Source organism: Amphiprion ocellaris, chromosome 24, assembly GCF_022539595.1.
Source record: "Amphiprion ocellaris isolate individual 3 ecotype Okinawa chromosome 24, ASM2253959v1, whole genome shotgun sequence".
In the NCBI taxonomy this organism is placed as follows: Eukaryota; Metazoa; Chordata; class Actinopteri; family Pomacentridae; genus Amphiprion; species Amphiprion ocellaris.
Window position 1 is genome coordinate 2,883,713 of NC_072789.1, and position 23,547 is coordinate 2,907,259.

Below are 23,547 nucleotides of genomic sequence, written 5' to 3' on the forward strand. Positions count from 1 at the left end.
ACCAAAAATTCTGGAGGAAAAGTGTGAGAAGTAGACTAAACAACTTATTTATCTGCTCTAATGTGAGATGCAAACATGAGCTGCAGTGAAATGCTGTTTGTTGTTGTTGTGATCCTCTTCTTATCTTCTCTTTGTCAATGCAGGATCCGTAGAAAGACCCTTTGAGCAGGGCGTCTCCCCAAACAACGTGCCCTATTACATCAAGTAAGTACCTCTGAGCTGTGTAGCAGACAGTTGTGAATGTGCTTTGCATTGCTATTACACAAATGTCCTGCTAAACTTTAGCTAACGTGATATAGTGATGTCGGTACCGACAGTCTGGATTTCATTTCTCCACCAATGTCAGAACTTCCATTGAATTTCAAACCAGAGAGAGTACATTGACAGAATTTAATGATGCTAGAAAGTGCAGGAATCAACAATAAGAAAAAAAATATTAAAAATGTATTTAAAAGCAAAGCCAGTATCAATGAATGATAAATAAATCATCAGTAAGAAACACAAGAAACATTGGAACTGTCTAATATTTGGAAATGCAGGAATAAAGGAGCGTGTCATCTGCATAAAGATTGAAGTTACAGTTGTACAATGTGGAGGTAATATTGTTGATGTAAATAGTGAATAAAGCAGTTCGAAGAGCAGAATATTGGTGAACTCTCTTTCCAACGGGAGGAAAAGAGAACTCCAATTGGTCAGGGAGAGATTTCGAAAACCACCGGCAGCTACATTGATCAAAACTCTGAAAACAAAGTTGTTGTAAAAGCATAGAATGGTCATCTGTGTCGTTGAATCAATAATGTGCAGCACAGTCTATTTTGCCATCCAAAGCTGAGACTATATGATTATGTCTAAAGCCAGAAAAAAATCTGAGAAACACAGACAGGAATGATGCAAGAGGTAATGAGATTAACCCTCCTGTTGTCCTCATTTACGGCCACCAAAAAAATACTGTTTCCTTGTCTGAAAAAAATCCCCAAAAAATCAGCAAAAAACTGCCCAAATTTCAGAAAATTTGCAAAACCTTCAAGAAAAAAATCCTTCAAAGTTTCCCTTAAAAGTTTGATTTTAAAACCCAGCGGACCAACACCAGCAGATGACATGGCTTTCTAAATCATCACAGACTACAGGAACTTCACATGGGATTCTGTCGCTCACTAAATGAAATGCAAATGTACTTCCATCTGAAAAGAGGACCGTTGACCACTGAGTTACAGTCCAGTTCCTTTAAGACACTTCTGACGTTGTCTCTAGTTCAGGAGTAGTTTGGTATTAGGAGTGTGATAGTTGAAGCCCCTTTCCTGAAGATATCTGTACTTTGTGGCTCTTGATTCACTGACACCAGCCTCAGTCCTTGAGAAGCTCACCTAAGTTCTTGAATCGACTTTTCTTGACAATCCTCTCAAGATGCCGGTCACCCCTGTTGCTTGGGTTACGTTGGGTTTCCAATTGGCTTCCATTAATCTGCTTCACTCCCAACAGCCAGCCTTTTGAGTAATGATCTGTGGACTGTGTTGGACTAGACCAAGAGGTACCTGATGTTTATGCTGCTTTAGTAATTTAGTCAAAATAAAATATTGTCACGTTTTCAGATAGTTGGGAATTCTGGTTTTCATTAGCTTTACGGCGTAGTCATCAAAATGAAAACAACAAAAAGCTTTAAATATTTAATTTCATGTTTAACGAGTCTAGAAAATTCTCAGTCTTCACTTTTTTAAATAACTAATGGAAAATATTGAACGTTTTCATGATGCTGAGATGCGCTAGTACAGATTAGCAGGTACCCACTCTTCAGTGAGATTTTGGTGTTCCATCTGTTTTCATTCATTTACATACACTACCGTTCAAAATTTGGGGTCACCCAGATGATTTCATGCTTTCCATGAAAACTCACACTTTTATTCAGGTGCTAGCATAATTGCGCAAGGGTTTTTAAATCATTAATTAGCCTTTCAACACCATTAGCTAACACAATGTAGCATTAGAACACAGGAGTGATGGTTGCTGGAAATGTTTCTCTGTACCCCTATGGAGATATGCCATTAAAAATCAGCAGTTTGCAGCTAGAATAGTCATTTACCACATTAACAATGTTCAGACTGTATTTCTGATTCATTTAATGTTATCTTCATTGAAAAAAAAAACAAGTTTTCTTTCAAAAATAAGGACATTTGTAAGTGACCCCAAAGTTTTGAACAGTAGTGTATCAATGCAAAACTAAGATCCAGAAGTCAGTTTTTGTGGCTCAGCATGCTAACAGCACTGATTCATGGGAGTTTCTTGACATGCTACGTGTCGTTGCTGATGGTGATGACATTTAAAATACTTTATTCGTGTGTCCATGTTTTTGGAAGGGATAGTGACGGAATTATTGTGTATTTGTTTTTTGTTATGCCACACTTTTCTTTTAATGTGAGTGTAATAGTGATGGGTGTAAGTGGTGAACACCTTAGCCCTCCCTTTCACATTCCCAAGTCATTGGTCAGAATCACCACACATTGTGATTGGTCAACCTAACTACTTGCGAGAGCTCACACAGCAGGGCCAACTAATCAGCAACCCGCTGCTTTGTTTGTGTGAATTAACAATAAATGACTGAGCAAGAGAGATTTCATTAGCTGGTACCAGATACTTGGTTGATCTGAAGTGTGTTGTGAGTTGCCTGTGTGAGTAGAAAATAACTTGCTGTTTGACGAGGAATTAACCAAAAACATACCTGAGAAAAGTTCAAGAGACAGAAATTGGTCAATATATAATTGCGGGACTTTTTGTATCATAGTTGACATTTTTGCTGTTTTCAGGCCTAAAATCAACATGGCTGCCTATAACCAAACACCACCTGGCATTTTTACAGAAAGATTCTTCTAAATATTATATATAAAATTGAGTAAAATTGAAATTGAAAGTTATTTATTAGGATATTGTAGTAAACCTGTTGACATGCCATGAATCCACACTTGACTCACTCATTACTTTATATTAAATAACTCAGAAAGCCTTGGAGTCTGATCAGTCTTTTCTTCAGGAGGAAATGACATCATGTGGAGCAGGTCATGTGATCTGGAATTAACACACTTCCTTGAGAGGTGTTTTTGTAATGGGGAACTTAGTGGAAAGTGATTTAATTTGTTATTTTCCATATAAAATTTGATATATTGCCAAAAGAAATATCTGTCATGATTAAACTTAATAAATAGAACACATTCAAAACTATTTTTGAATCAGCTCATTTTATTATTGTTTAGCTAATTAGAAGGTGGTTGTTATTAAATTGGGATAGTTATTTAGTTGAAATTTCAGTGATATCCATCCATTTTTATTAATAAGTGATTGTTTCCATAATAAATAATTATGGAATTTGTAAAGACATGATCATAATGAACATAAAAAGCATTAGTTTTTTACTTTTAATAAAAATGTATACAAGATATATTGCATGGACTTCAAAAGTCCCTCAGTTATTTAATGATCCATGAGGTGAAAGAGGGAGACAGATAAGTGACAGATTCTCCCCTCCATATGCAGAGATGAAGCTGGACCTGACCTGATGACTGACACACTGTGAGTGCCAGCTGACCACACACGCACACACACACACACACACACACACACACACACACACACACACACACACACACACACACACACACACTGCATACAAAAATACACACATTAGAATTGGATTGCACAGAAAAATGACTGTGTGGCCAGATGTATGTGGACATTACACCCCACAGGACCTGAAGTTCAATTATTGTTTTCACTGGGGATTAAGCTAATGATCACACACTACCAAAAGTAGTAGTGTTCAAAAGTTTGGGGTCACTCAGACAATTTCATGTTTTCCATGAAAACTCCCACTTTTATCCATGTGCTAACATAACTGCACAAGGGTTTTCTAATCATCAATTAGCCTTTCAACACCATTAGCTAAGTCTCGAGCAAGCATAAGTTATGGCAACTGGACTAACCTCGTGTGAGTCGAAAACGTTTCACCTCTCATCCAAGAGGCTTCTTCAGTTCTGAAAGCCTGGTGGGGAGTACCAGATATTTATCCACCAGGAAGGTGGTTGCAAAAAATAAAAGACTAAAAAAGCTAGAATAGTCATTTACCACATTAACAATGTCTAGACTGGATTTCTGATTGATTTCATGTTATCTTCATTGAAAAAATCTGCTTTTCTTTCAAAAATTCAGACATTTCTAAGTGACCTCAAACTTTTGAATGGTAATGTGTGCTTAATCGAGTCCTTATACGACCAGTAAATCCAACACATTTTATACTTAATGCTTAGAAAGCAAGACTTTTAATTGTAGCTGCACAGTATATTGTCATCATCATCCGGAGTAGTTTCCCCCTCCCCCAACCAGCTGGGGCAGATGGCCGTCTTCCTTTAACCTGGTTCTGACAGAGGTTTCTTCCTGTAAAGGGGAGTTTATTCTTCCCAACAGGACAATAAGCGCTGGGAAGCTTCGCGAGGCAAATAACCACAGATCAGAAACATGCAGCTTCGGAGCCAAAAACCTGTAGAGAGGACAAAACACAAAGTTAATGGCATGTGCTTTATAGGCTAGAGGAGAGAGGGAAGTCCATTAGCAGCTTACAACTATAGCAGCATGACTAAAACATGGATCAGGCTTGCTGGAGCCCATCTGGACCAGAAGTGTGATCAAAAATGAAAGTTTTAGGCCTAATTCTACAAGTAGAGAAGGTGTCTGATTCCTAATAGGAGCTGTTTCCATGGAAAGAAGTGGAATAGCTGAAGGCTGTGCTTCCCATTCTGCTGTTGAAAACTCTAAGAATTGCAAGGAAGCCTGCACACCGCAAGGTCTGTAAGATACAATGCAGCTTGGTTATTGAGGTTCATGAAAGGTTGGATGTGAGTGTTTGAAATTCTTTGGTGGATTTTACAGGAAGCCAGTGAAGAAAGCTAATATGATAGAAATGTGATCTCTTGGTCTGAACTTTCAGATCATGGTAATTCTAGGAGCTTCAGTAAGAAGTCACTGGACTTCTCCTTTAGGTTCAAGAACCTAGAAATCCTTGCAGTACTCTTGCTGCAGCATTGTGGATCATCTGAAGGGTTTTCAGGGAATAACTGGGACATTCTAATAATAAGGAATTCCAATTGTCCAGACCAGAAGTGACAAATGCATGGACTAGTTTTCGACATCACTTGGAGGACAATACTGTGCAGGTGAAAGAAGGCCCTCCTAGAGACTTTTTCAGACACGTCCTTGATGAAAATAACTCGCAGTAAGGCTTGAGACCCAGGCAACACCATCCACAGTGATTATAATAGTGTGTTCCTGAGGCGTTTAGGACTAAATGTACCTCCGCAGTTTTGTCTGAATTTTGGAGACAAAACAACCCCAAACCAAAGCTCTGTTTCCTGAGGGTTCCCATGCTAAAGCCACCAGTACGCCAACATACAATACACCCACATAACATACATAACACACCCACTGCTTGCCTGTGTGGTCACTGCTCTGCTTTGTGAAGGTGATTCCTCATTCCACACACCCCGTCTTGTAAAGTTGTGTTTGATTTGTCTCAGTGGAACGGGTGGAGTCCTCGATTTATAAACGCACAACCTCCAACAATAATACAGTCATCAGCAAGGTGTCGTGCCTGGACTGAAAATCAGCTGTCAGGGATTGTTTGATGTGTTGAATCCATCCCTCCGTGTTCTTCCTCCTCCTTAATCTCTCATAGTGTGTGTGTGTGTGTGTGTGTGTGTGTGTGTGTGTGTGTGTGTGTGTGTGTGTGTGTGTGTGTGTGTGTGTGTGTGTGTGTGTGTGGTTGGGGCCGGTGGGGACTTGCCTATAAAATACCAGCAGTTTTCTCGTTTCTTGTGCAACATTTCCTACGTTTCTCAAGACTTGAACACCGATTCTCAGAGCAGACAACCCCAACCCAACACCACCTCCCCTCTCCCTGTAAAAGCTCCTTTTTCTCTCTCCCTCTCCTTTCATTTTTTGTCTTTTCCCTTTCTTTATCTTTCTTCTGCCTGTCCTCCTTCCATTCTCTCTCTTCATGGCATTGAATGAGGAAATGTGTCCCCTGAAAAGCAGAGTCTCCCTCTCTCTCTCTCTCTCTCTCATCAGGGAGGTGAAAAACCTCCTTGGATGGTGTAGAGACTCCTTTGCTTTCAGAAACAGCAGGATGGGGGGAAGGGAGGTAGAGGCATGGAGCTGGAGCTCCGCCTTGTCTAACAGAGCTGTGCTAAGTGTCCCAGAGGCAGGCAGGACTGAACCAAAAGAATGCCTAGTTGAATTTCAAAATAAAGCGCCAACACTATTTGAATTTTTAATGACAAATTAAATACCATTCAAATTTTGTTCACTTATGTAGCTGTGAAAAATTGGTTTGAGAGCCTTGGGGCAAAAATGAGCCTCCATGACCCCTATGACCCTTACCTAAAAGTGTCCAGTTGTAGACGTTTCCTCTGGAGACTCCAGATCTACAAACCAATGGCTGAAAGTAGATACCAGTAATGGCCACTAGCACCGCGTCAATGATTATTCCTGAGATGTGCCGGACATGTGTGAACAGGGTTTCTAGAGAAATTAGGACTTCCTACTGAGTGGCGTCGATGAAAAGTATGTAAGTATGCAAAGCTCCACTAAAATCTAGCAGTGATTACTTTAATTCTAACTCTGTCAATGATTAGAAAGGTGTTGATGGCTGAGAAACTCTTTGTACATTCTGTCCTCATGCCAGATACTTGTTTTTGAGCACCACTTGTTTTCTTGGCACATGTTTGTAGTGCGAATGATGAGCTTTTTGAGGTGAAATGTACGTCATGTACAACCTCAGGGATGAGAATGCATACGTGGAAAGCATGAGCTGGCCCTAAAGCCCCTTTCAGACATGCACTCCTTTTGATTAATCTGATGGAAACTCAACATGTTGGCTTCATGCCTGAATGAGCACCATGGTCACTTATCTGTAAAGGTTTGGACTACAGTCACTATGGTAACGAGATGAGGTTCAATTGGTTACATCCACTTGTTTATCGAAGTCTTTCCTCGATGTTTATTGGTAAATGGTAATGATTTGCAGAGACACTACTTTTCAAAAGTTTGGAGTCACTTAGAAATGTCCTTATTTTTGAAAGAAAAGCATTTTTTTTTTCAATTAAGATGACACTAAATGAATCAGAAATACAATCTAGACATTGTTAATGTGGTAAATGACTATTCTAGCTGGAAATGTTTCATGGAATATCTCCATAGGGGTACAGAGGAACATTTCCAGCAACCATCACTCCTGTGTTCTAATGCTACATTGTGTTAGCTAATGGTGTTGAAAGGCTGATTGATGATTAGAAAACCCTTGTGCAGTTACGTTAGCACATGGATAAAAGTTTTGAACAGTAGTGTACATGTGACTACAAAGCTAGCATTGGAAATAACTATCTTGGAATAATAAGTAAGCACGTCTCCTGCTCTTACCCTTCTGCGTATGTAAGCTCCAACCTTAAATACAAGTTGAAATAGGTTCATTGGTACATGGCAAACATGAAATTGCCTGAACGACCCCAAACCTTTGACTGGTAGCGTATATAGAGTCTTGATACCTTTAGTTGGGTTCTACAAATCACTTCACAATGTCATTCTCATTCACTCATTGACCCAAAAATTCACACATCAAAGGTGCTCAGCCACCATTTGAAACATCTTGAAGTGAAGTGTATTGTCTAAGGACGCATCGTCACACTGATAGGCCTGGGGGTTGGACCGCCAGACCAACTGAGTCATGACCACATTATTAAACTAGGCTGTTAGTTATTTGTGTGGTTTGAGATGTCGGTTTTATCTTAGATTTTGTCTTTTGTTTGTTATTGCATTGTTATTCATTGTCTATCGCTAGACGTATGGTCCAATCTTGTGTGAATGACTAATATCAAGAAGTACTGTGACTCTCTCTGTTACTGTAGTTGTAAGTCTGAATGAAGCTGTGAGGAACATTAATGTCTGAATGACAAAATGCTGATGAGTCCATCAGTTATCCACATTGCATGTCTTGAAATGGTTTTGGATATAGTGAATCACTGCGTCTCACATGGGAACAGGAAGTGACACGTCATGACTGGGGACCCTACTGTCATACTTAAGATCCGCAGCAGTAACCTCTTGTCCACTTGCTGAACCGGTGTCTTTCGTGTCACCTGTGTGTTTAAATATTCACAGCATGTTTCTTATGACTGTGGCAGGACACATATGTTGTAAATTGATCTTTAATGTCCTTTCTCTCTTGGAGCATGCCACTTTGCATGTTAGCATCGTAATTATGTCCGGGTCAATTATATATAGACCTGGACAAGTTTTGAATCATTTTAGACAATTTTCAAGTCATTCTGGACTAATTTTCTGTAATTATGGATAATTTTCAAGTCATTTTGGTCAATTTTCAATTAATTTTGGACAAGTTTTGAGTCAGTTTAGACAATTTTCTTGTCATTTTCAACAAGTTGTATGTCAGCTTGGATCATTTCTCATCATTTTGGATCATTTTTGTGTCTTTGGAATAATTTTCAAGTCATTTAGGACAAATTTCATTTCATTCTGGACTATTTTTCTGTAATTATGTATCATTTTGAAGTCATTCTACATAGGTCAATGTATAATGATCATTTTGTAACATAGTTGAAAGGTATCATAGTTGACATTTTAGCGATATCCACTGATTTTTTTATTAATAAGTGATTGTTTCCATAATAAATAATTATGGAATTTGTGAAGACATGATCATAATGAACATAAAAAACTTTTTTTTAAATACTTTTAATAAAAATGTATGCAAGATTTATCCCATGGACTTAAAAAGTCCCTCAATTATATACTGACCTGGACAATTTTTCAGTCGTTTTAAACAATTTTCTTGTCAATTTCAACAGGTTTTATGTCAGCTTGGATTGTTTCTCGTCATTTTTGATCATTTTTGCGTCTTTGGGATAGTTTTTGAGTCATTTAGGACAATTTCCATGTCAGTCTGGACTAATTTTCCATAATTATGGATCATTTTGAAGTCACTCTGGATAAGTCAATGTAAAATTGCGGGACTTTTTGTAACATAGTTGACATTTTAGTGATATCCAGTCATTTTTTGTTAATATGTGATTGTTTCTATCATATGTAATTATGGAATTTGTAAAGACATGATCATAATGAACATAAAAACAGCTATTTTTTCACTTTTAATAAAAATGTCTAAGATATGTCAAAAGTCCCTCAAATATAGATTGACTCAGTAGGTTTTTCCCTTGAATATTTGTCGCTCTGGGTGACGCTTTTATTTTTGAATCATTAGGCGGAAGTTGTTTTTGTTGCGTTTCCCGTGAGCTTGACCCCCGTGTGTTGCTGGTCTTCAGCCTCTGCAACACACCGCTGCCACTTGCAGAGAAGAACACACACCACACACACACACGCACGCACGCACGCACACGCACGGCATCCATACGGCATTCTTGAAGGCTTCTCTGCGGCGGTAGGGGACGCTTTGTCGGACCGCGGAGGGGATCTGTTCATCCTGGGAGTCGACTCGTTCCCACCGGACTCTTCGGGCTTCGATCAGCCGGCGATGCGGGAGCAGCTTCGGAAGTGAGTGTTGGGAGGGCTGGGGATGGTGGTGGGTAATGGTCGAGGGGGGGAGTAATTATGCTGGTTGTGATGCAGTAAAACCAGCTAGATCCCCCCCACACTGAGCAGAAAGCTAAAAATGCACCAAATGATCCGGACTAGATTTGGGCGGCGGGGTTTTATTTTGGTGATTTTTTTTTTCCGCCTTGTATCTCGAATGAATGTCACCTAGCATGCATTCGAGACAATAATAAAAATAACAAAAATAGTGGCCATTTTTAGGCAGAATATCCCAGCTGGAGGTGAATGTTCGCACCGTGGAGATGGGGATGAAGAAGAGGTAGCCATTAGCCGGAGCTGCTGCTCCTCGCTGCGGTTGTTGGTCGCGGTTGTTGCCAGGGAACCAGGCGAGGTGTGCGGCAAGCGAGCCTCTCCAGACCCCGCTGTCCTTTCTGGAGCCGCATCCTGGATCCCTCTGCTTCCAAATTAAAGCAAAACAAATCTTTGCACGGGCTGCTTTAGAGCAAACGTGCTGCAGACATGGCTCATTATTTGGATTCGTGTGTGCATGCGCGTGCGTGTGCATGTGCGTTGGTTGGGCTTTTTGCAGGAGAAAAAGGAGCCCCAGTGAGCAGAGCAGCCAGTGCATCACCGTGTTGCATTCCTTCACACCGAGGTGCAACACATCCACCTTCCGTGCGTCGTCCGGACCGATCAGATTTCCAGACCGCGATTTTAGGTGCAAACAGCGGCTTTTGTTGTACATGTGAGCCGCTGGTCCTGATCAGTAAGGAGCTGATAGGAGAGGCTGGGTCGTTGGTCCAGGTTTTTTGGCAGCACTGTGATTGCAGATGTGTGTTTGTGCACATACACACACGCGCATTCAGTGGTGGGATTTTGGTGCTCTCCTTGTATCTGGCGTTGGTGGTTATTAAAACCATAAGATTTCACAGCTTTTCCCAGTTCGTGTATAAATAATCATGCAAAAACTTCTGTCTAAACCCTGCAAAATCCCACAGCTCTGCTCCAAATTATTAAGTTATTTATTATTGAAAAAAGGCCCTCGGTGTTAAATTTTATTCCACATTAACTTCAGATATTCTCTTAACTTTTTTTTTTCACAGAATTTGGCTGATTTCTATTTTTTATTTATTTTTTACTGTATATCCCAGAAACCTCCAGAAAATTTGTAATCGTGTCATGTTTTTTACAGAAATTAAAATAGTAAAAATCTATAATTTATTATCAAAATAATAAATCTTTCATTTAAAAAAATTAATATCTCCACTAATATTCACTCAATTCTAGCCATTTTTTTTTGTTGTGGGTTTATTTTTACTGAATATCTCAGGAACGTCAAGAAAAAAGTTGGAATTTGTAATCATGTCAACAGTTCATGATGATTTTTTTACTTTGTTAAAGCTTTTTTTCAGAAATTAAACCAGTAAATCTATAATTTACTATCAAAGCAAAAAATCTTTAATTTTCTTAATTTAATATCTCCACTCATATTCACACAATTCCAACCAATTTTTTTGTGTTTTTTGGGGGTTTTTTTACTGACTATCCCAGAAGCCTCCAGAAAAAAAGTAGTCATGCCAATTACTGAGGCAGATTTTTTTTATTTAATTTATTACAGAAATTAAAATAATGAAACTCTATAATTTTAGAAAAATGACAAATCATTAATTTTCCTTTTTTTAATCTCAACTAATATTCACTCAGTCCTAACCAAATTTTTTGTTGTTTTATTTTTTTTACTGTATATCCCAGAAACCTCCAGAAACAGTTGGAACTTGTAAACATGTCATTTTATGGGTTTTTTTGTTGTAGTTTTTTTTTTTTTACAGAAATTAAGATAAATAAATCTATAATTTATCAACAGAACAAAAAATCTTGAATTCTCCAAAATTAATAACTCGGCTAATATTCGCTGAATTGTTTTTTTTTTTGTTTCTGTTTTTTTGTTTTTCACTGAATATCTCAGAAACCTCCAGAAAAAAATGGACTTGTAAACATTTCAGTAGCTTATGTTGATTTTTTAAAATTTTATTTTACAGAAAGCAAAATTTTAAAAATCTGTAATTTATATTTAATTTTCAAAAATTGATATCTCCACTACGGCTGTCCTTCAAATAATTTTTGAGTTAATTTTATAAATATACATTTTATTTTATTTTAACTTCAGTGATTCTTTTAAAGCCTTTTTAATGGATTTGGCAGATTTTTTTCATTTATTCATTTTTTTACTGAATATACCAGAAACCTCCAGAAAAAAAGTTGCAATTTGTAAGCATGTGAATAGTTTATGCTGATATGTTTTTTATGTTCTACAGAAATTCAAATAATAAAAATCTATATTTTATCATCAAAACGAAAAATGATATGATCGTCAGCAGGCAGCTGACGTAGTATTCACTTGTTGTCATGGTTACAGTGACGCCGTGCTGCTATCTCACAGTGATACAGAAATCTTTATAAATCCGTGGATCCAGACTATAAGCCACATCACTGCCAAAATCTAATCACTTGGTTCTTGTGTCATTTCTGACCTTCCCTGAAAATTTCATCCAAATCTATTGGTCCTTTTTTGAGTAATGTTGCGCACAGACAGACAGACAGACAAACCAACGACAATGGTCACATAACTCCACTGTTCCTTGGTGGAGTAATGATTGATTCCCATTAGTTTGTCAAGTCATCAGATGACAATTATCCAAAAATTCTGCCAGTCAAACCGTTCTTTCGTATAGGCTTTTCATGTTGAAGGATTTTCTGCTTCTGTGTTTTATTTTATTTAGAGCAACAATGATCAACCAGTTGAGAAATGTTACAGCATTTTTCAAGCAGAAATGTTTAGAAATGTCAGGATTTATACTTTTTTTTTAACTATAAGGTATGACTATCTTTGGACATGATAATGAGCTTTTTTCAATAGTTAGTAACATTTTATTGGTGATAAACCATAAAAATAGGCATCACATTGATTGACAGCACTTAGTTCACGCCACACTCACCATCCTGCCTCTTTCCAGCACCAAATGTGGGTTAATCTGCCACTAAAAATGTCCCCAACAGATGCAGTATTTCCTTCCATCTCTTGATAAAAACTACAACCAGCAGCTGTTTTGGGAAAATAATGAAACTAATATTTTGTTGATCACCATTAAAATGACGGCTGTTCTGTTGTTGCCCCTTACATGAACCCTCAGAACCCTATTTGTAGTACTTTGGGCTTCTCTTTCTAAAATTGTTTCCTCTAATATAAAGCTGATGAATTTTTTGCTTTTATGCGTTTTTGCCCGCTTTCTCTCCTCTTCACATTGCGTCCCTGAAGGCCGTTGTCGGAGCTCATTCAGATTCCTGGTGTGCAGGAAACAGTCTGTCAAGGCCTCCTCTGGATGATAGGCAGAGGAAGACGTCAGCACATCCCATAAACCACCTTTAATCATTCATCCAAGAGCTGTAATTGACTGCGGTGAGAAGTGACACTCGTGTCTCTTAGCAGATCCATTATTTAAAACGCTTATCTGTCACTGCCATAGTAACATATTCAGCTGCCTGAAAACTGCAGTATGTTGCTCGTATGTGGGGGTGTGTGTGTCATTGTGTAATAGCATGAGGTGTGTGTTATGATTAAAGAATGACGACAGTTCAGTTCGGTTTGAGTTGTGCTGCACAGAGTAATGTCTTCCTTTTATTGGGATAGTCTGGTCAGATTTAGAGGTTTCCAGGTGGTTGTGGCCAAACAGGTTTAAACAGAGGTGCTGATCTCTGAGCAGCTCCGTGAACCAGTTATTGAAAAGCATGAATCAGGGAATGGACACCAGGAATGTGAAGGAAAATGATACATGGAGAGCTGTGGGAGAAGATTTGTTTTCCAGCAAGACGGTGACCTGAACCAGACATATATTATACACTGCAAGGCCAAAAAAAAAAGTCACACACTAATATTTTGTTGGACCGCCTTTAGCTTTGAGTGTCATTCGCTGTGGCATCATTTCGATAAGCTTCTGCAAGATCACAGCATTTGTTTCTGTCCAGAGTTGCATGAATTTTCCACCAAGATCTTATCCTGATGATGGGAGAGTTGCACCACTGGGCAAAGTCTTCTCCAGACCATCCCAAAGATCGTCAATGGAGCTGAAGTCTGGACTCTGTGGAGGACAATCCATCTCCTGCTCCCTGATCCACTCATTCTCAGTGTGAGCCCCATGAATCCTGGCATCGTCATCTTGGAACATGTCCATGCCATCAGGGAAGAAAAATTCCACTGATGGAAAGACCTGGTCCTTCAGTATCTTTAGGTATCAGCTGACCTCATTCTCTGGAACATAATGTTGGTGAACCTGACCAACCCCAGATCATAACCCTAACCCCCACAGGCTGGTAGGTACTAGCCATGATGAGGTCATCACTTCATCCTCCTCTCTTCTTACCCTGATGCCCCCACCACTCTGGAACAGGGTAAATCTGGACTCATCAGACCACATGACCTTCTTCCATTGATCCAGAGTCCAATCTTTATGCTTCATAGCAAACTGAAGTCTTCTTTTCTGATCATCCTCACTGATAAGTGGTTTTCTTAGAGCTGCAGCTGTTTAGTCCCAGTCCTGAGTTCCCTTCATGTGGAAATGTTCTTACTTTCACTATTAAACAGCCGTGAGTTCTACTGTTGGTTTCCTATGATCATCTAAGAGTTTGTTCCTGAAGATGATGGTTCTCCACTATCCTTCAGGTTTTAATAGTGCGTTGGACGGTTCTTAACCTGATTTTAGTAGTTTCAGAAATCTCCTTAGTTGTTTTCTTTGCTTGATGCAGGCCAATAATTTGATCCTTCTGAGACAGATTAACATCCTTTCCATGACCACAGGAGATGTCTTCCAACATGGTTGTTGAAGAAATGAGAAGCTCCTCACTGCATCAGTTGTTGCAGCTGAAACATATTCATCACTGGAGTAATTTAAATCCAGTGGAAGGCTCTTATCTTTTGGCTTAGTTAAATCCAGGTGGCGACTTTTTTTTTTTTTTTTTGGCCAGGCAGTGTAAATTGATAAATGGCAGGGAACTTGTCGTTCATACCGAGGCTTCTTTGTTAATAAGGTTTGCAGTAACTTGTTATATGCAACAGAAAAAGGAGTGTCAGTTCAAACATTATTTCTGACTGCAGAAAGGGCACTCCATTGGCGGCAAGCAAACCTCGTAGTGATCGCCTGAGCCTAGCACTGTCGGCTGAAGCAGTTGTTAACACCAATAAGGGGCCTTTTCTGTGTCACAGTGAAATCAGGCAGTGTTGTAGAAGACTGCGGTGTTAATTATCTGCTACCTCACCTTCCAAACACAGCACCACTTATTCACTGGAGCTGCTCTACAAATGCTCTTATCTATCCGTCTTTGTAAACAATGGCTTTCAGACATGTGTCAGGTAGTGCTGTGGGCAAGACATTGCTTGAGACCACAGGGTGACTACAGAGAGAGATGCAGTTGCATTGGATTGTTACTCCGCCAAGGAACAGTGGAGTTATGTGACGATTGCCGTGGATTTGTCTGTCTGTCTGTCTGTCAGCAACATTACTTAAAAACCGACTAATGGATTTGAATGAAATTTTCAGAGAAGGTCAGAAATGACACAAGGACCAAGTGATTATATTCTGGGAGTGATGCAGCTTATAGTCTGGATCCATGGATTTGTTAAAGATTTCTGTATCATAGCGAGATAGCAGCATATAAAGCTTGACGCGTCCGCAAGGTTTGAGTAGAGCCCATTTGACTTCTTTGTACAAGTCTGTTGGTGAGATCTTTCATTTAGTCAGATGCGTTTCGTTGTCTCGGTCTGCGTATCTTCAACATGTTTTACAGACAGAAATGATGTTGTGTCTTTTTTTTGTTGAGTGTACCTCCCTGTTGCTTACTTAAGCAAAATGATTACATGTTTCACTGTGTGTCTGCCTTATCCACAATCTGTGAACAGTCAGCATCACTGCTTGGATTTGCTGTCATGTTTTGGGGCTGTGAAAGCTGCCAGAGAGACAAAACGCTGTTGTCACACACATGTGGACAGTCCATGCATCATAAATTCTGAGCTGCACACAGATCTTTTATCTGTTATACCCATTAGAGCAACCCTTAGCAAAAGGCCAAGGTGATCTGGCCAGAGTGAAAAGGACACTTCTGCGTTGAACAGTGTTTTTGTAGAATGTGTGTTTTTGTGCTGTGCTGTCTCTATTAATCAAGTGTAATGGTACTGTGGAAAAGAATTTCCCCACAGGGACAATAAAGTCTAAGTCTAGGTGCATAATGGGACCACAGAGACCCTTACGGATTTGGCAGGTTCATGAAATTGACATCAAATGTACTGTTTCAAAAATGAATTGGCTTTCAGATTCTATACACTTCACCACTGCTGATATTACTGAATGTTACCTTCAACCTTCCAAAACTAGCTACTAGTATTCATGTGTCCAGATGCAGCGATGGTTTGTCTGTTTCTAAAGTTACAGTGAAGTGAAGTTCGACAAAAATCACACCACAGTTTTTTCTGTTTATTTTGTCGTCACATCAGTCATTGTTTAAAAAACGTCAAAATGAAATCAGTGTGGAGGTTTTCCTACTGTGAAAACCTCCTGTTATGTTTCCACAGTTGACTTTCACCTCGAACTCAACCTAACTGTCAGCCTCACCATCAAGCTAACCATCAAGCTAACCATCAGGCTAATCATCAGCCTAACTGTTGGGCTAACCGTCCGGCTAACTGTCAGGCTAACCTACAAGCTAACTGTCAGGCTAAACTACATGCTAACTGTCAGGCTAACCTACAGGCTAACTGTTGGGCGAACTTACAGGTTAACCGTCAAGCTAAACTACAGGCTAACTGTCAAGCTAACTGTCAACCTCACCGTTGGGCTAATAATGAGCAAAGATGGAGCTTTTATGACCGCATCCACTTTTGTTCATATTTCAACTCAGCAGTAATCTGTGATTATTGATCTACTGTCTAATATTATATTTCAGTTGTTTTTGTTCCATCTGACAATCCCTAACTGTGTGTCATTTATACATGCATTTTTTTGGAAAAGAAAAGACCGCATCATATCCCTGTTTATAATATTTTCACACTCATATGTTTTTGCAATGCTAGAGTAGATTGGGAATTTCTAGTTTAGGTCATTAGTATTTATTATGTAATATAGTGTCCTGTGTGTTCTACTGGCCTTCTGAGGCTGAGATCATTGCAGCTTGTTGTGAATCCTTTTTTCTGCTTCTTACTACTTGCTTTACCTGCTGAGCAGCTGATGTAGATTGCTGCAAATTACCTGCCTTGCTCTTGTAAAAAATTTCCTAGGAAATGAAGCGCAGACTAAAGCTGCTGCAGTGCTGTGGATGAAAGCAACCACTGCACAGTTAGCAGAGGCATTTGTCCAAACAGCTCGGAGCAGCCCGAGGTCCTGTTTGCACAGACGGAACTACAAGTATTTTTCATAGGCTCTCCTCCGTGGGATCCCCTCATCATTATCTGGACTGGGAGTGGAGGAGAGAGGCAGTATGGATGGATAGCTGTACGCTCTTTTTAGACAGAGGTTAACTGCAGATGCATTGGGGTGCAGCAAACTCTGCACTGAAAAAAATTCTCCTCTCAAAACAAGAATAAAAGCTTATTTCAAGGAACTTTTACCTTGAAATAAGTGAAAAAAATCTTCCAATAGAGTAAAGTGAACAAGTGAAAAATGGCTTGGTAAGATTTCTTGAAATAAGATACGATATTTAGAATATTGAGGTCTTAAAATTAGCTGGGAAAACTTATTTTAAGCTATATTTTACCAGGATTGTCAAGCTTAGGTGTCTTAACCCTTGTGTCGTCCTGTTGGTCAAAATTGACCCGTTTTAAAGTTTGAAAATGTGTAAAAAAATATATTTTCACAGTGAAACGTCTGATGTCCACATTATCCACATTTTTGGGAAATCTTTGAACATTTTTTGGTGGAAAAAAAATGTTAAAAATGTTTCTTAAGAACATTGACATAAAAATCAACCAAAATCCTGCAAAATTCGCTGGATTTTGGTTGATTTTTTTGTCAATGTTCTTAAAGAAAATATTAGAAGTTTTACTGATATATATGTAATCACTTTAGATATTTTTAGGATTTTTTTTGGAAAATTTTTACTCATTTTTTGAAAATATTTACAAGAATTTTCTTGCCAAATTTGGGGGATTTCTTCAAAATTAAACTTTTAAGGAGAACTTTTAAGGAAATATTGGAAATTTCTTCCTGAAGGTTTTGCAAATTATCAGAAATTTGGGGAATTCTTTACTGAATTTTTGGATTTTTTTCAGACAAGGAAACAATATTTTTTGGTGTCCGTAAATGAAGACAGCAGGAGGATTAAAATAAGCCAGACGTGCTAAAAAAAAAAATAGCTGTTTTTCAATCAAAAATAGATTTATGCTTTCATGTAACCTCCTAATTTGACATGTATTAAACTTATTTTGAGTTTTCTTGTAAAATTCAACTCAAAACAAGATAATTTCAAGATTGTTTGACTTAACAATATATTTAAGATGCATTGTCTTAAAACAAGTCCCTCCATCTGCTGAAATGTCTCTTAAGAGAATTTATCTTAAATCGAGTGGGATGAGACATTTTGACTAAAATTAAGACAAATAGACGTCGTAAGATTTTGAGTTTTTGCAGTGTAAGTGTGGATGACGGAGAATTTCCTCAAACTAAAAATTCGTTTCAGGCACAGCTTGTTTTCCTGGCACATGCACAGTCGGTGCAGACAATCCACGACAATCCCTTGCAGATTTGGGTAAATGTGGAAAGCATGAACTGCCCTCAAGACACAGAAGAGCAGAATCTTAAGAAATGGCTTCTACTTCACGTCATCTGGATTGTATATCGACATTTGGCCCCTTGCAATCTTATAAATAAGTGTCTCTTCTTATGAGTCTCCTGTGAATATATGTAAATGATATAAATTATGGCATCTGTGGTTATGTTGAATGCCTTTTCAGTGGTTGTTGGAATGAAATATTTTGTCACTGATATGAAGGAGAAAAGACACACGCATTCGAACAAAAATAAAGATATTCTTAAATTAGTAAGAGTTTAAAAAAAAAAAAAAGTGGCTATTTCCATCAGGTGTGCGTGATCAGGGTTAAACAGTTAGCCAATCGGAGGCCAGTATGCTCTGCTGCTCTACAGAGGAACAGTCTCATTGGTGGAAAAGTTCAGAAGCGAGTGCTTGTGAAGACTGTTCATGCTGTATGTATATGTTTGGTGTGTTGGCTGTCAACTAAGTGAATCTGCTATTAGTTTAGTTTCACTTTAACCCTCCTGTTGTCTTCATAACCCTAACCCTAACCCTAACCCACCAAAAAATATGTTCCCTTATCTGAAAAAAATCCAAAAATTCAGCAAAAAAATAGCCAAATTTCTAAAAATTTGCAAAATCTTCAGGAAGAAAATTCCAGTGATTCCTTAAAAGTTTCCCTTAAAAGTTTTATTTTTAAAAAAATCCCCAAATTTAGCAAGAAATAAAAAAATAAATAAATAAAATTGTAAATATTTTCAAAAAATGAATAAAAATCTTCAAAAACAATCCTAAAAATATCTAAAATGATTCCATATATATCAGTAAAAGTTCTAATATTTTTTTCTGAATATTCTTAAAGAAACATTTTTTTGCACCAAAAAATGTTCAGAAATTTCCCAACAATGTTGAAAATGTGGAAGTTTTCACTATGAATTTTTTTTTTTTCCCCACATTTTCAAACGAGTCAATTTGACCTGCAGGACGACACGAGGGTTAATACTGTGGATAGTGAGGTAGTCGACTGGGTTCATAATCAACATTTATTTGCTCATTGTTGGTTTATAATGATATAGGATGGTAGTTTAGGTCTCGCTGTTGCATGTTTACTCAGGGATGTATTTTGAATGTTGTTGCTGCAGATGGGTCCCTGTGCTATAAGACTTGATTTCTGTGGGTTTATAATGTCATGGCAATGTCGATTTGAAGAGTATAAATCCATCCTTAGTCTGCTCCCCTCTTACCTTTGTGGATATACTTTATTTAAAACCAGTAATTATCGTCTGCGCTCAAATGACAGTCCGTAAAGGTACGTAGTGAACTTGGCAAACAGGCTTTTATGTTCTGTTCCCCTGCAGTCTGGAATCACCTGCAGGCTGAAGTACAGTTTCAAGAACTGATCCCCAATAGGGATTTTAAAATGTGGTGACGGGTATGGAGGCAGAATTCACAAGCAGAATACCTTTGGGGCATTTTGGGCATCAAGAGGACACTGTAGGAAGTCCTCGTTTCTTCAGAAATCCTGCGCTACGTTTGTTTCTCAGGTTGTTTTTGACTTTTACTCCGTATCCATAGGTTGGGATTCAGAGCAGGGCAACACACTTCAGCATCATAGCAACTGAATTTATTCATAAGTGACCCAGAAATCCAGTGTGACCTGATTCAGGCTGCACATTGTGAAGTGTGTTTTCTGAACACCAGCTATTAGCACACGCAATAGAACTTAAAGCTGTTTGATTCAATGTTTCCTGTCGAGTTGCACCTTCAACCTCCAAAGTTTTCGTGTATTCAGGCTGATAACTTCATTTTTAAATAAAAACAACCAACCAAGAAAAAAACAACATATTTTACGACAGACTCCATGCAAATATTGTCTGTTACTAAAGTTATAGGGAAGTAAAGTTAGACAAAAATCACACCACAGTTTTTCTGTTTGTTTTGTTGTCACATTAGTCATATTTTTTAAAAATCGCCCGAATGACATCAGTGTGGAGCCTTTCCCACTGCGAAAACCTGCTCTTATGTTTCCATGGTTGACTTCCACCTCTAAGTCAACCTAACTGTCAGCCTAACCCACAGGTAAACCATCTGGCTAGTCTTCAACCTAGCTGGCGAGCTAAAAGTCAGGCTAACCATCAGGCTAATCATCAACCTAGCTGGCGGGCTAAAAGTCAGGCTAACCATCAGGCTAATCATCAACCTAGCTGGCGGGCTAAAAGTCAGGCTAACCATCAGGCTAATCATCAACCTAGCTGGCGGGCTAAAAGTCAGGCTAACCATCAGGCTAATCATCAACCTAGCTGGCGGGCTAAAAGTCAGGCTAACCATCAGGCTAATCATCAACCTAGCTGGCGGGCTAAAAGTCAGGCTAACCATCAGGCTAATCAGCAACCTAGCTGGCGGGCTAAAAGTCAAGCTAACCCATCAGGCTAATCGTCAACCTAGCTGGTGGGCTAACCTACAGGCTAACTGTCAGGCTAACCATCAGACTAATCATCAACGTAACTGATGGGCTAACTGTCAACCAAACCTATAGGCTAACTGTCAGGCTATCCATCTGGCTAGTCGTCAACCTAGCTGGCGAGCTAAAAGTCAGGCTAACCATCAGGCTAATCATCAACCTAGCTGGCGGGCTAAAAGTCAGGCTGACCATCAGGCTAATCATCAACCTAGCTGGCGGGCTAAAAGTCAAGCTAACCCATCAGGCTAATCGTCATCCTAGCTGGTGGGCTAACCTACAGGCTAACTGTCAGGCTAACCATCAGACTAATCATCAACGTAACTGATGGGCTAACTGTCAACCAAACCTATAGGCTAACTGTCAGGCTAACCATCTGGCTAGTTGTCATCCTAGCTGGCAGGCTAAAAGTCAGGCTAACCATCAGGCTAATCATCAATCTAACTGTCAGGCTAACCATCAGGCTAATCATCAACCTAACTGCCGGGCTCAATGTCGGGCTAACTGTCAACGTAACTTACAGACTAACCTATGGGCTAACCATCAGGCTAATTTCCAGGCTAGCCATCAGACTAATCATCAACCTAACTGATGGGCTAACTGTCAGCCTAACCTACAGGCTAACTGTCAGGCTAAAAATGAGCTCAAAGATGGAACTTTTATGACAGCATCAGTTTGAAAACAGCAGCAAACTAAACTGTGACTCTGAGTGACAGCTCACTTGTTTCACATGAAGGAAAGTGTTTAGTCAGACCCAGACTGTTCTGTCTCCATGCTGAGGATGATTTCTAATTACAAGTTATCACTGAAGTTAATGCCGCTGCTGTTCCATGTGATGAATGTGTGCAGCTCTCTGGCTTTGGATACTGCTGCTAGTATTTAATGAACTCTCTGTGATGTTTTCAGACAAATATTGGATCAGAAATGTGTTTAAGAGTCGACACCGCTGAACCACAGGGTCATCTGGCGTCATCAGGGCTTTGCTTTGATCTCGTGTTCAGTATCTTTTCCTTAAAATTGAGGAGTTTCTTGTGTCCTTGTCTGAATTCTGTGTTCCACTTCAACTGACAGCTCCCATTGTTTTACGTCTGTCTGCCTTTTGAAAAGACAAGTTGTTGTCAAAAGAGCTTAACTTCACAAAGTGCAATGAGCTAAAAAGGAGGTAATTAGCGCTGACCCTAAAGAGGACAGAAACACAATACAGGACTGAAGCAACATGCAGGACATCTAGCAGTAGGAAGGGTTTAGACCCTCCAACCGGAAGCAGAAATTGGTGAAATATTGTTGTTATTGTAATTATCGTAACTCTTGAGAAATTGCATGTCCTTCATTTAAATATGAGGATATGTTTGGAAAATTTCACTCTTATTTCTTACCATTGATTTGGAGTCTACAGTGTTGGACAAGATGGTGTGTTTGTTTATTGTAACATTTGACCGTTGTGTCTCCTTTTTGTTCCCTTCCAGCCACCAGACCCAGACAACATGCTGGGACCATCCCAAGATGGCTGAGCTCTACCAGTCTCTGGGTAAGATACACATTCTTTCTGTTAGGATTAAAAACCCCCCTTGGAGGTTTTCCCTTTTTTACTGCTTTTTAACATTGAATCACAGTCAGTTTCATTTGGCTGACTCTTTGATGTCAAAATGAAGAGTCTGTAAAATGTAATGACAGTTAAACCTCCTGTTGTCCTCATTTACAGGCACCAAAAAATATTGTTTCTTTGTCTGAAAAAAAATCTGAAAATTCAGCAAAAAAATTCCATCAGTTTCTGAAAATTTGCAAAACCTTCAGGATACAAAATTCCAATAATTCCTCAAAGGTTTCCATTGAAAGTTTTATTTTAAAAAAAATCTCCCGAATTCGACAAGAAAAATCTTGTAAATATTTTTTAAAAATGAGTAAAAATCTTTTTTAAAAAATCCTAAAAATATCAAATGATTACATATATTTCAGTAAAACTTCTAAAATTTTCTTTAAGAACATTCACAAAAAAAAATCAACCAAAATCCAGCAAATTTCACTGGATTTTGGTTGATTTTTTTGCGAATGTTCTTAACCCTCATGTTGTCCTCATTTATGGGCATCAAAAAATACTGTTTCCTTGTCTTAAAAAAAATCAAAAAATTTAGCAAAAAAAATCCACAAATTTCTGAAAATTTGCAAAACCTTCAGGAAGAAAATTCCAATAATTCCTTAAAAGTTTCCCTTAAAAGTTTTATTTTCAAAAAATCCCCCAAATTTGGCAAGAAAATATTTTCAAAAAATTAGTAAAAATCTTCCCCCAAAAAAATCCTAAAAATATCTAAAGTGATTACATATGTGTCAGTAAAACTTGTAATATTTTCTTTAAGAACATTCCCAAAAAATCAACCAAAATCCAGCGAATTCCACTGGATTTTGGTTGATTTTTTTGGGAACGTTCTTAAAGAAACTTTTTTTTAACACTTCTTTTTTTCCACCAAAAAATGTTCTAAAATTTCCCAAAAATGTTGAGAATGTGGACATCAGAAGTTTCACTGTGAAATTTTTTTTTTTTCCCACATTTTCAAACTTTAAAACGGGTCAGTTTTACCCGCAGGACAACACGAGGGTTAAACGAATATCTAAGTATGAAAGTCGGGATTGTACAAGTATCTACCGTATACACCCGTGTTAAAAAGTCATAAAAGGGGAAAACTTTACAAGGAGCGAGG

The 23,547-nt window shown here is 38.6% G+C and overlaps 1 protein-coding gene across 16 annotated transcripts in view; it reads left to right on the forward strand.

Annotated features, from left to right (window-relative positions):
* Window positions 1-23,547, forward strand: part of dmd (dystrophin) — a 315,328-nt gene that overhangs the window by 263,106 nt on the left and 28,675 nt on the right. For 11 of the 16 annotated variants that reach the window (XM_055008380.1, XM_055008386.1, XM_055008379.1 and 8 more), the window contains 3 exons: window positions 144-204; window positions 3,523-3,558; window positions 22,318-22,379. In XM_055008380.1, coding sequence (XP_054864355.1) covers window positions 144-204; window positions 3,523-3,558; window positions 22,318-22,379 — 159 coding nt within the window. Of the gene's footprint in view, window positions 1-143; window positions 205-3,522; window positions 3,559-9,381; window positions 9,604-22,317; window positions 22,380-23,547 lie in introns of those variants that run through there. The other 5 variants (XM_055008391.1, XM_055008383.1, XM_055008384.1 and 2 more) reach the window with 2 other exon arrangements.